We start from the raw sequence: 14059 nt of genomic DNA, 5'->3' as shown, positions 1-14059 counted from the left end.
GTGTCGTTCCAGTCCGAGGCTAGCGTCGATTTCCGGAGCGTTGCACTGTGGGTAGCTATTCGTAGCTATCCCTAGTTCCCGCAGTCTCCCCACCCCTTGGAATTCTGGTTGAGATTCCAGTGCCTGATGGGGCAAAAATCATTGCTGCAGTGGTTCTGGGTAATGTGTCGTCACTCATTCCTTCCTCCGGGAAAACAATGCGAACATCATTTCGCGCCCTTTTCGGCGTGGATGCCCTGGCAGACGCCATAGCACAGCAACCATGGAGCCCGTTCTGCCTTTTTTTTTTTCCTGTCACTGTATGTGTACTGGATGCCACTGACAGAGGCGTACTGTACAACTACACAGCAGCATTTGTTTTGCTTTTGCATGATAGAGACAGTTATTCAGTCGTTCTGTACCGTCTGCTGCCATTGTAAATTGGCAATAAGATGGATTTGCGGCCACACTAACCCTAATTCGATATGGTAATACCGATTTTAGCGCTACTCCTCTCGTTGGGGAGGAGTACAGAAACCAATTTAAAGAGCCCATTATACTGATATAAAGGGCCTCGTAGTGTGGACGGGTGTGCCGTTAAATCGGTTTAACGCTGCTAAAAATCAGTTTAAAAGCGTAGCGTAGACCAGGCCTGAGATGCACCCAGCATATAGACGAGACAAATATCTGAACACATCTCTTAAGAGGCTGGAGATGAGGAATTACAGCAGGCTCATCATCACCCATAAAACCAATACTAGTCCTTTTGGTGAGTGGTGGTGTAAAGGTTGACAGCAGCTGATGACATCCAAGGCTTCTGATTAAATATTTCCCAGTAGTGTCACTCATCTCAGTTTCCTAATCGTAGTTTACCCAGCAGTTCACGTATTTTTCCAAAATCTGCTTTATAAATGTAGCAACATTTAGATTTCTTCATATAATGTGATATTAAAGGACCAATTAAGACTGCATTAAAATTTTGCATGTTAGTAATGTGCCTCAATCATTTAACTATAACAGCTCTATTATGTAATCAATGCTTGTATAAAGATGTGTCACAGAAAAGTGCATTTACAACCACACTTGAGGCTGAGACTGTGTATTATTCTTTATATGGATTAATGACATATATGGTCATGGATTATTTAGAGCTCCTTGTGTTCAATAGTACTGATCAGCTTAAGGGGTTTATGAAGATATTTTGTGTAAAAATCCAGAAAAAATATTTCTCCAAAATTGCTTCTAAGTTGCTGTAAGTATTACCTGATCTGATCAAAACTTTATTATTCTGCTCACTGCTTGGTTAAACTATGCCATAAATAAGTCCTCTGAACACTGCTCTGTCACATTTCTCCTGTTACTGGGCATCTCTGCAATTAGCGTCATTTTCCTATTTTACCAAAAAGAATGAATAAAAAGCCCCACAAAAGGCAGAAAAGCTGTTTGGAAGAGAAGCACAAATGAGATAGATGGAGCTGGCATCCGCTGAATTTGAAAACACAGAACAATGCTCAAGAAGAGAGGATCAAAATTTTAACAATAATGTAGTATAGTCTACAAGCATGTATTGCAGTAGACTAATCCTATGGTAGTCCTAAAATGATAGTATATTCTTAATATGCTAGTTCAACCTATCAGAAACTTCTAATCTGCTCTCAAATCCTATTTCCTAAGACAAGATGCATGGAGAAAACTTACCTAAGCAGAAATACTGACAACCACAGAGGTTAAGGAAACGCAGTTCTACATGTAAAACCCAACCCAGTCAGTAACTGAAGTGATGTTTCCAGAATTTGGCATAAGGGGTGGCCAAGAACATGATTTCTTTGAGGAGCAAGCACAGTAACACTCCCCATTCAGGGATGGCCTGGTATTTACCAGATGTAGGTTTTGCAAGGTAAAATCAAGAATTTCACGGCTCTGGGAAAAACTAGGTACTTCCAGTTTAAAGCATTTTCCATTTTAAAAACTGTTGGTTAATGTACACCACATTACACTTAGTTTTAGTTACATATTCAAATTGTGGTTACATAAGGCAGTAGATTTGTAGATTAATTCAGGGCTGCACAAATAAAAAGTAAAACTGCACTGGGTGTAATACTAATATATGTAATTATAATACTGACCACCAGCATGCCTGTATACATTTTGGTTTGGTATTTTTTCAAGGACTCATATTTCAGTTTTCAATATTATACAAACAAAAGTCAAAAACATTTGATTATATGAAAACAACAACAATGCAGAGTTGTGGGCTTGAAGCATGCAGGAACCAGAAGCATGCAGAGTTGCAGATTACCGCTCTAGGTCCATTTGGCCATGCAGCATTCTGTAGCAGAAAACCAGCTTTGATGTAGTGGATAGACCGAGCCCAATCCCGTTTTGAATGGATGTTTTCAAAATTTGAAAAAAAGACTCGTTCTACGCTCGCTCAACTTGCTGGACATTGATGCAATTATACTTCTCCGTTTTCTCGTTTAAAACTGGTGTAAGCCAGTATTTACCAGCACCCTGTCCTAAACTAGTTTTTCTTGAAGGAAGCACCAATCCTGCCCATGCCCCCAAGATTGCTACAGGAATTTTAATTTAAAAAATAAAAGAGATCAAGAATTCATTTTTAACTTGCATTTTTCAAAATGCTATATTCTATGAATCAATACTGCATATAAATATGAATGGCAGCAATGGTTACAAATGTTGGCAGAATGTTTCACTGCCAGACAGTAATCATTTAACATCCTCAGCTTCAAAACATTTAAAAAATATTAATGAATCCTTACAATAGCCTTGTGAAATAGGCAAGCATTATCGCAATTTCAAAGTAAATTCTTTGAGACTGGGACACTGCCTACTTTGATGTTTGTACTGAGTTAAATGCATATGGGTACTACTGAAAACAAAATAAATAACACTGCAGATAAAGAAACTGATTCGGAGAGGGTTACCCAAGGGTCCAGGAAAAAAAAAATAAATCAGTGTCAGAGATGGAATTAGAACTCAAGACTTCCCGCCGAACAATCCTGAGCTCAGATCACACCATTGCTACATGTTACATTTTCACTGGAATGGAAGAGACCTTCTGTGGAAGAAGAAAAATATAATTGGACCCTCCCCCCCCTTCATTTCATGGACATCTGCATCGATAAGTGACCTTCAGCATTTATGGCATTATATTATGAATTTCTCATTTTCTACAGATTTTGGGGTAGAAGAGGGTATGTTCCTGTCAAGCACATCTGAAGTATCCAGTTATCCACCTGACAGGATGCTTCTATCTAGTCTTTAAAAATCATACTGTTATCGGAGAGTTAAACTAACACACCAACATGTATGTATGATAGGAAAGAAACTCTGCACATGGACCTCTCAGCAGCTGTAAATTCAGAAGCAAAAGAGGCCTGATGACCAGATTACAAAGCTGTAATTCAACCTGATCAGCTGACAGAGATTGTTTCTAAACCCTAAATCACTGAATACCTAACCTATCTGCACAGTATAATTTATTACTGTAGCTAAGCTGTAAGATTTCCAGTCACCATCATCATTAAAGTGTCATGAATTAACCGAGTACCCAAATATTTTGCAGTTATAGTAAAACAAACTCCTCTCATTGCAGTTGTAAAGCACCATTTCTTTCCTCTGACTACACGGGTCTATAGCAGCATTAGGATTACATAACTGAATCTTTTGGTATTTAGTAAGTAAAAAAAAGAAAAGAAAAAGCGGCTTACATTCTAAGTCCCAGCAAAGATATGATTTGGGTAATCGGGGTACGTCACAAAATTAAGATAATATTATTTAACTCTCAATAGCTTTTCCAATCTTAAAAGGAAGAAATATTCTGGCCAGCAAAAGGAGAGCTTGGTCTGAGAAAATTCTTCATCTGGTTAAAGGTATTTTAATCCCACCAAATCAGTTTTGTCATTTTATCCTGCTTTAAACCTCATCTCCTCTCTATAAAATGCATTCACTACAAACTCCTTTATGCTTCTTAAATCAATGGCCTTATTTTTTCACAGGCAACATCAGTACTGCTTTAATTCTCCATTGACTTTCCTTTCCTAGACTGCTTGTTTAAAAATTCAGATACAAACAATTCATTAGCTACTACTACTATAACAACTACTAATAAATAACTGAATATTGGCCTACGTTATACAGATCAGACTAAATGACCATCGTGTTCCCTTCTGGCCTGGAAATCTATAAATGTTTCCAGCTAGGTTACTTCAAAATATTCTCTTCTCTAAGAAGATTAGATCAATCCAACTTTTTACCTTTTCCTCATAAATGATTTAAAAAAACCCCAATTTTAAAGATGTTTAGATTTGGGGGTAATATTAACTCCCATGAGAATGGGAACAAAACTGAACACTGTTCTGTATGCTGCAGGCTTTATCAGTCTTTGTATCATCAGTTTTTGTATTCACAAAAAAGAGGTTAAAGCCTAGTGGTTTTCTTTGCTGACTTCTCGATTTTTTTAAGCAATATATTTTTTGAACTGCTGCTCTCCCTCTTCAATCACTGAAAAATTAAAATAATATTTAGTGGTCCAAAAATCTCAAATTGATGCTTCTTAAAAAAAATTAAACCCCAGGTTGTTTCAAATGTAACTGTAAGCTCTTCAAGGGCAAGAACCATGTATTCCTGTATTTATCCTAGCATAAAGAAGCCCTGATTTTGATTGGGGCCTTTGAGTGTTACAGTAACACAAAAAACAATAAAAAAAAATTAAAATACTTCAGTTGTTTGGGTTTCTTCCTTAAAGAGGGAAGCCCCATCTTTCTTGTTTCTAGATAGAGTCAGCATATACTCTCCAAGCACTCCATGGGTTATGTAGACCTGCAAGTGGCAAGGTCTAGGGGGCTGACGAGAAACTAAGTTGGGGGCTTGTGCAAGGTAGGATAAGGGTTTACTCATTCAGGAAGTTACTGGTATTGCAGCAGGGGGTGCAAACAGCTAGCGTGCCTCAGTTTCCCTGGCGCATCACAAAAGTATCTAGGTGGTGGGGTGGGACAAGGGTGTATGATTGCTGCAGAGACCCCGAGAGGGCAGGTGTGACTGCCATCTATCAGCCTGGACCTAGAAAGCCTGGACGCTTTGTAACTTAGCAACTGATGGCCTAGAGGCTCACCCAATCTTAGGAGCCAGCCAGTTTTGACCAGCGGGAGAACCAAGGGCTGAAGAAAGAGCCCAGGTGATCAGTTTGCCCAGGAAAGAGACAAAGGACAGAGGGTGGGCTGCTCGAAGCTGGTCAGTCTCCTGGGTTGGGACTCAGGAGGGAGAGCCCAGGGCTCTGGATCCCCTCCCACAAGATGGACTTTCCTGAACTACTGTCTACTGACTGCCTACTTTCTGTGCTAACAAGAATTGTTCTATACTTTGTTCCAGATGACTAATAAACTTGTTTTACAATGTTGGCTGAGAATCTCTGCTGATTGTGAAGCTGGGGTGCATGGTCCCTCTTGGGGGGCGTGTAAGACCTCCTCAGGCATCCTATCCAGGTGGAATCAGTGCAGGGAGCTCATGATGTGAACAAGAGTGCTGAATGCTCTGAAGTCAGACCCAAGGAGGCCTGCCCTAGTGAGAGTGTGCCCTGAGAGGTAGTCACATTACAAGAGGGTCCTGACTGAACTTCATTCAGAGCAGTTCTAGAGTACCGAGACTGTTCTCTGGTGACACTTACCAATGCAGAAGTGCATAAAGATGTCATTTGAAGCATCACAAAGGGCTTCCTATGGCCCTGAAGCAAAGAATAGATCAAAAAGACTAAGAGTGGGGACACATCCATGCTTCACCCTGCTTGTGATTGGAATGGATCTGTTAGATCACTATCGACGCTAATTCTTCCAGCCATGCCTCCATGGAACTGCCAAATGAAGTTAATAAATTTGTCTGGACACCCAAATTTAGTGAGGAATTTCCAGAGGGCAGTGAGGTTGACTGCACTGAATACAGATCTAGAAACAATGTACAAAGGTTGGTGCTTTTTGCAACATTTTCCCTGTAACTGACGAACGATGAAAATCATGTCAGCAGTGCTCCGCTGAGCACAAAAAGCCACACTGTGATGGAGATGGAATGTTGTCGATTTGGGTCACAAGACAGGTCAAGAGAAGCAATGCAAGAATCTTGCTGGCCACAGAGAGCAAAGATACACCGTGGTAGTTACACAATTGCTTTCAGAGCCTTTATACTCTGAGATGTTGGCATCTTTCAGTTGCTGCAGAATAACTGCTTGAAGCTAGATGTAAGAAAAATTCAAAGAGCTTGTCAATGCAAAGATTTCCTCCATGTCTGGAAACCTCCGCTGGAATGGCATCAGGACTAGGGGATTTATTATTTTTCATTACTTCATTACATCGGCTCACGTGGTTGGATCAGCAAGTGCAGCAGATGCCGACAGTTTATAGACATTATTCAGAGACTCAACAGAAACGATTAAGTAGTTCAATAAAATGTTCAAGCCACTGTTGGTGAATAGCAGAATGATCTCTGATGAGAGATTCCCCATCGGCACTTGTTAGCAGTGTCAAGGCATATCAGGCAGGGCCATACACAGCTCTGACCACATGACAGAAACCGCTGGAGTCACCTTTATCAGCATGGGCCTGTAGTCCCTCTGCTTTATGGTTAAACCACATATTTTGCAGTAGATGGAGTTTGTGTTGGCGTGTATTGCAAGCTGCCTTATATCTGACCTTTTTCAACCTGGAGAACAGGTCAGCTAAAAGCACAGCATGTGCTCGTCGCTTTACATCTGAAAAATTCAATACATCAGTACCATTACTGTCAAATTAGACTTCATGACAGCATCTCACATACCCAACACAATCCACGATGATGTTATAGTGTCATGCAGGGACAGCCATTCAGCAGATACATCATCACCGATTGTTGGAAGACATGCAATGGTTTAGAAAAAACAGTAGTTAGCTATGTTGAAAATTGTTCGATGATTGACAGATCATTCAGCCAGGCAATATTTACATACTTGACAGGATTTTATGCATTTTCAACCAGATAGAGAGGGAGAACTTTGCTCAAACAAGACCATGGTAAGTCCAACAATAAGCTCGGTGTAATACCCAAGTTCAGGGCCGGCGCTTTCATTTAGGCGACTTAGGCAGTCGCCTAGGGCGCCAGCATTATGGAAGGGGAGGGGGCGGCATTTTGCTGGGGGGGCAGCAGGCGGCTCCGGTAGAACTGCTGCAGTCATGCCTGCGGAGGGTCTGCTGGTCTCGCGGCTCCGGTGGACCTGCCGTAGGCATTTCTGCGGACGGTCCACTGGTCCCGCGGCTCGGGTGGACCTGCCACAGGCATGCCTGCGGCAGCTCCACCGGAGCCGCAGACCAGCGGACCCTCCGCAGGAACGCCTGTGGCAGCTTCACCGAAGCCGCGACACCCACGCGCGGGGCGGCGAAATGACCCGGCGCCTAGGGTGCCAGAAACCCTGGCGCCGGTCCTGCCCAAGTTATGTGCACATCTCGTAGATCCCACTGTCAGACAAACACACAGTCAATCAGATGCCAGTGAGCATCCAGGTCGTTTTATATTTGCTGAAGAGTCAGAAGACAGTATTTGTAATAACTAGATGGTGCTCGGTTAGTTTGCAAACTAAGGACAGAAAATAAAGTTCCAAGTTTTTCCCATATATGGTAGCAACTGACATCCAAAATCTAGGCACATTTACAAACAAAGCAAGAAACTTGACCTCATAGGATCAAGTTGCTAAAAGGTCATCAGCTTATATCTCACAACTGAGAGGGTAAATGCACTATGACCTTCATGAACCTGATTAAGGGCTTTCTATGTGCTCATGGAAAGCCATAATGACAGGCAGATAAAATTCAAGGGGAAGATATCTATAAACTAGACTGACAATCAAGCAGCTTGAATAGGTCCTGAGAAGCACATTAACACTCACACTGTGGTGTAGCCCCTTGAATCTGAACTGGAGAAATAAAGGCTGAGAGGATGTCACAAAGATAACTACAGGGCTTATCACATTGGACTAAAGTGTACACTGCCATTCAAGTCTCTTGACTTCTGACAGGGGCATTCTATTCTGCTGCCCCTGTTTCAAGGCCTTCTGATCCAACTTCAAACCCCCCCCCCTTTTTTTTTTTTTTTTTTGCTTTCCCCTCGTCTAAATAGCACATCTCCTTGAAGTACCACTGTTCTACTCCTCTCACCTCAAAAAAGCTGCTCTCTGCTGCAGAACACCTCATTCTGTTGAAATGTTGAGGCTGGCCAACTGAAAAATTCATTTTCAGAATCTTACTGTCTACTACAGTCATTTGGGACGAAATTTAAATATTTTGGTACAGGCACATCCAGTATACTGGCATATTACAAAGTTGAGAAGACATTCAAGGACAAGCAGATAAATTAAGTAGAAACAAAAAACCTGTATAGCAGTTCTTTAACTATTCGGTTCAGCAGACTAAGCAAACACAATATTGCATCAATCTCAGTTAACAGTATAAGTTAGAGCTTCTGGCTTCACAAACCTCTCACCTTTAAACACACAAAAACAAGTGCACACTCTTGCTGCCAGATAGGCTTTGCAGTGTCAGGAGGCTTCAAAAGTAAACTTGACATCAAGAGGGCACAACAGAGAAGATATAGTCTAGACTGCGAAAAGACTGGAAAATGGGTTCCTTTTCAGCGTATCCTCTTTAGGTACTCCAAGAACTACCTGTTAAAGATTATGCTATTGGTGTGATGTAGTTTGGAAATATTTCCTGAATACTGGAGGTTTCAAGTTCCAGAAACAACACAGAAGTTTCTCCCATTCAGGTCCATACTCTGAAATACTGATAACACTTAATCTTCATTTGAATAACCCTTTAAAATACGAAAGGATGTTAAAAAAAGAATACTAACTATGAAGCCTGTCAAGACTTGTGCCAAACTATTGCATCTTTATAAACAGGGTTTTAATACAGTAATTTGCAAGATATTAATAATGCAAAGGTTGTTAATTTTTTCTTTGTTCAAAATTGCAGGAGTATAGCTATTAAATAATTACTGAATATTTATATATTATGAAAATATCAAGTAATTTCAAGGAAGACAAGGGAATACCTGCACAAGGAATCTCCTGGATATGTAATCTGTGCATTTTAGTTTATTAATTGGCCTAGTAAAGCACATTATCTTCTGTTTTCTCTATAGTCTGCAGTCATCGTTCCTTAGATCTCTCTAAATACAGGCTGGAATGGCCAGACGGGAGACCTTTGAGAAAAACTTAGCAGGTCCAGAAGCAGAGCTGGTCATTTGTCAGTAGGTGGCACATTTCCTTAAATACTGAACCAATGCCTAATATAGTGATAGGGGACACTGTTTCTTTGAAACAACACAGATGTCTTAAACACTTGTAGTCAAATGGAGGTTTCATGAAATGTTCTGTTAGAATAGAGTTGTTAATCATGGTATCCTGGCCAAATTTTAATTTGTTCAATTCTTCTGTAGTTTCAACTGGTTACAGTAATTTTCACTTCCTGTCCTAAGCTATAGGGAAATGTTGCTTTATGTTTTTGTTAAATAGCTGCAGCATTCAATCCTAGCAGTGGCTGCATTTCAATAGTGGGCAAAGCGATCCATATCCAGCTCCTACCAACTGTGGGTAGGTGTTGCAAGGCTTAATATAGAGAAAACGTTTAGACATCCCTGAATGAAATGTGCAAATTACTATTTATACTGTATTCAGAGGACATTTTCTGCCAAGAAAAATACAGATCAATGTACAGATTACAATCAGCTTGGATAGTTTAAGTATAGTGCAGATCACTGAAATAAGCATTTAACAAGAGAAGATAGGTGACAAAATGCTAAATTTATATTGTGTCAATTTTTTTAATCTCTGTCAAAACAGTTTATTAAAGAAACACAAAGCTACTGTTACATGGTTGTGAAACTTAGAAACCCATTGAAATAATCTTCACACAAAGTCACACTACCATAAATGGATACCAAAGAGGAGAGTATTGAGGGAAGTGATGACTGTTCACATATTTGTAGGAGACACCTGGATATCACAACAAATTTTATCATAGTTTCCCACTATTTTCTACCTGATTTATAACATTAATATATGCGAATAATATGCTACATGACTTATTCATACCAGCCAGCTATCCAGTTAAAATCAGAAGCAACTTTAGGAGTTCTGCCACTGTGTTACAGAAAAATGCCAACTAATGTTGGAGGTGGAGGTCTTCTACCATGTTGTCATAGTATTCAACACAGCAATCCATCTACATTAGCAGTGTGTTTGTGTGCTGCTTCCTGATTGGGACTGAGGGTATGTTTATAGTGCAATTTGTGGGTGGGTAGGTATGTGTGTGGGGCACATATAGACATACCCAATCTAGCTTTAATCTAGCTAGCTTGGGTATCAATACCAGTGACATTGTGACAGTGCAGGCTTCAGCCTGTGCTTGCCTACCGGAGTAATTACACAGGATCTGGGATGGGCTTGTATAGTTTGCACTGAAGCCCATGTCTATGCATGCAGTAATCAATTCCCCGTGAACCCATGCTCCCAACCCCCCCACACTCTGCAGTGCAGGCGTACCCTAAGTGCCATGACACCTCAATAAGTGAGAGGAGAGTGGAAATAAAATGGTGGCTACTGTTCATGAATCCATATGGTCAGTTTGCTTACAAGAAGGGTCAAAAGTTGCAAACCAGCAGTTACACTAGTTCTACTCTGTTCCAAATTATGATGTAGATTTGCTAGGTAGAATAGCTGCTGCTTTCCTCCGCAGGTATGGCTGAACTGATCACTAGTCATTGCTTAATCTACCTCACAGGGGCATAATGAGGTTAAATTAGTTGCTTGTAAAGTACCTTGAGATATTTGGATGAAAAGCATTAGAAGTGTGAGCTGCTTGAAGAGAAACCTCGGCAAACAGGAATGCTAATTCCAAACAGGAAGTGACCAAATGAATACAATGAAAACAGAAATATACAGCAAGGAGGCTAATTTAAGTTAGAATAAGTGCTCTGAACAAGATATCACAAAACAGCGATATAGTAAAACATTTGCCAAAATACAGTTCTTTCAACAAGGTGCTCTGCTTGATAATATGCAACTCAAGCTTACTGAAAACGAGCTAAAAGGATGAGAAGGAACTAAAACACAGGGCTCTTTCCTGTCATTATAGGTAAAGTGCACTGTAATAAGTCAGGAAAGTAACGAATACTTTCCTCATGGATTATATTTTCTAAATGGACAACCAACCTAATTCTCAATTACTGAGGGACAACCTCCACTCATTGATATACTTTGCTTTCCATAAACAAATCTCTGTACAACTTTCCATGAATGATGTACCCGAGTATTAGGATTCTAATATCTAAACTGCATTGTTAAATCTATTCACCTAAATTTGGGCTATTGCTGATTATGTACTCTCTGTATCTCATGACTTTTAAAAACTAACTTTATATATGTGGCTAATTTAAACCTTATATCCAGATGTAAAGACATTCTTTTCTCAACCTATGTATTATATATATTTTTAACATTAGCTTTAATAACATTTTTAAATCTGTTAAAAAATTGAGAGCTACACAGTTTCTTAAAAAATACTTTAAATATAACAAAAAGAATCAATCAAGAAGCTACGTCCTTGAGTGCCTAATGATATAGCCTACGGCACAGCTCAACATGAGAATGTATAACAAAGTACAGAAATGTTTTTCCCCAAAATGTTTTTGTTTTGTTAACAGTGGTTTAAAATAAAAGACATTTCAACACAGACAAGTGACAACTGATTAACTTTCTGACTCTTTTCCTGGGACGAAGAAAAGAACCTATACGTTCTAATACTAAAAAGCTAAATCAGACAGAAGCAAGCGGCTCATAAATAGTGTTGATTAAAAATTGTCAGATACAAATTTCAGTACTGTTATTGGGATATATAATATAAACCACACTCAGCATATTACAAGGTTTGGAATTTTTAAAAATTATTTAGATGTTTGTCTTTACCATGCTGACAACTTCTTGTAGTACTCATAGAAGATTAGAGTGGAAGAGACCACTGGAGGTCAGCTAGTCCAACCCCCTGCTCAAAGCAGGAATCAACCCTAACTAAATCATCCCAGCCAGGGCTTTGAAAAGCTGAGCCTTAAAAACCTCTAAGGATGGAGATTTCACCACCTCCCTAGGTAACCCATTCCAGTGCTTCACCATCCTCCTAGTGAAATAGTTTTTCCTAATATCCAACCTAGACCTCCCCCACTGCAACTTGAGACCATTGGTCCTTGTTTGGTCATCTGCCACTACTGAGAACAGCCGAGCTCCATCCTCTTTGGAACCCCGTTCAGGTAGTATTATCATGTTTGTCACTGAAAACCTACATTGCCTCATCACAGAACACAGCGCACTGTGAAAGAACTCATCATATAAATGATTTTGCCATAATACAGGCCTTTTGTAAGTCTATCTAGTAGCTTCTTTTGTAAAACAACAGAATATCTAGTTTGAAGATATTCAAAGCAACTGAACACCTACAAAACTGATCTACAAAAAATGCATCAAGGTTTCTGTCTTACTACACAGTGCAAGAGCCAGTGCTAGATGCCACAATCTTATTGCTGGAACCCATCCTTACCACCCTCCCTTTATTGTTTTGCTACCACAGTTTTGCACCATGTCTGAAACTGCATTCCACGCTCTAGGACAGAAACCCATTTGTGTTGTATAGGACCTAGCAAAATTCTGGGAGCTATTAATATTAACTAAACTGAATACAAAGATCCCCATACTTAACAAGTTATTTATTTATTTATTTTACACAGTTCATAGACACCCCAGAATGAGCCTTCCCTTTTTAGAAGAGGGTGTAAAATTTTGTTTAAATTCTGAAGTACAGTTTCATTTCAGCCATTATTTGCCTTGCTCTAGAGCAAAATACAAAAAACACACTTACTTCATCTCTATAAAGAGGGCTTGTATAATACATTATATCCATTGCACTGCTGTTCAACATATCCCTTAAACCACGTACTTTATCAGGAGTAATGGAATCAACAGTGTCTAGAAAAAAGCGAGACTCAAGTGTTAGATTCAAAAGTCTTACAAGGTATATTAATGAAAAAAATGTGCAGAAAAATCCAGAATATAGCTACATACTTCTGAGAACACAATTACAAAATTATGATCAATGATACATCTAAAAGGAGTTAAGTACTGAAATTAACACTTCAAGTCAACCTAAGTATCCACTTTTCTCATATTTGTCCCAAAGAGAAGAACTTTTCAATATAAATCACTATTTTGTTAGTACTTGTGCATGCCTAAAAATTATATTTTCAGTGATTGTACCTCCATCAAGAGCAAGTTTTGACCTCCATTCAACAGGCAGAAACTCAACATGTGTTGCAAGATTGCAAAAGTACTTCTCTTCTATTTTTCTTGCAGTATCTCGCATCCTAAAAGAATTAAAATTGCTGTTAGCTAAGATTCAAGTTCCATCAAACAAAATTACAATTTCAATTTAAAAGTTACCTTATGCACACAAATCAAACTTCAGTTACTTTTCAATTATTACAGTACACATTAATAAAAATATCATGCTTCCTTTTACTTCTAAATACCATGTGACCTTAAAATGTACTGTACTAAGGTATTTAATTCTCATATAATGGAAAACTTTGTATATTAATTAACCAAGAGATAATCTCTTTGAAATTGCTATTGAATTCTATTAAAGCCGTGACCCAAAACCCATTAAAGCCAAAGGGAATCTTCCCACTAACTTCAATGGGTTGTGAATCAGGCCCAATGGTGAAATCCTGGCCTCAACTGAAGTCCAAGCTATTTATTTCAATGGGTTCTGGATTTCACCTAAGTGATTCATCTTGTACATAAAGCAGCTAATTTAGATTTTTAAAATATGGCCATGAAAACAATCATCAGTTTGACTACATGTAGCCCGAAGAGTTAGACTGTCACTTTAGAAGTGAGATAGCTCCCAAGGGAGAGGTCAGAAGGCTTGAAAGACCTCAAAGATGGTGTCGCCAGGAGGGCTTTGGCTTCCTCGACCACGGGATGCTATTTGAG

General features: G+C 39.4%; 1 protein-coding gene across 3 annotated transcripts in view; it reads right to left on the bottom strand.

Moving 5' to 3' along the window:
• The window catches only part of DDHD1 (DDHD domain containing 1), a 97398-nt gene that overhangs the window by 32525 nt on the left and 50814 nt on the right, over positions 1–14059 (bottom strand). For all 3 annotated transcript variants that reach the window (XM_032784859.2, XM_032784860.2, XM_075065796.1), the window contains 2 exons: positions 13322–13428; positions 12927–13033 (listed from right to left, as the gene is read on the bottom strand). In XM_032784859.2, coding sequence (XP_032640750.1) covers positions 12927–13033; positions 13322–13428 — 214 coding nt within the window. The remainder of the gene's footprint in view (positions 1–12926; positions 13034–13321; positions 13429–14059) is intronic.

The sequence above is a fragment of the Chelonoidis abingdonii genome, chromosome 4, assembly GCF_003597395.2.
Source record: "Chelonoidis abingdonii isolate Lonesome George chromosome 4, CheloAbing_2.0, whole genome shotgun sequence".
Lineage (NCBI taxonomy): Eukaryota > Metazoa > Chordata > Testudines > Testudinidae > Chelonoidis > Chelonoidis abingdonii.
The sequence above is the reverse complement of the archived record's forward strand: the minus strand, read 5'-3'. Positions and strand labels throughout refer to the sequence as shown.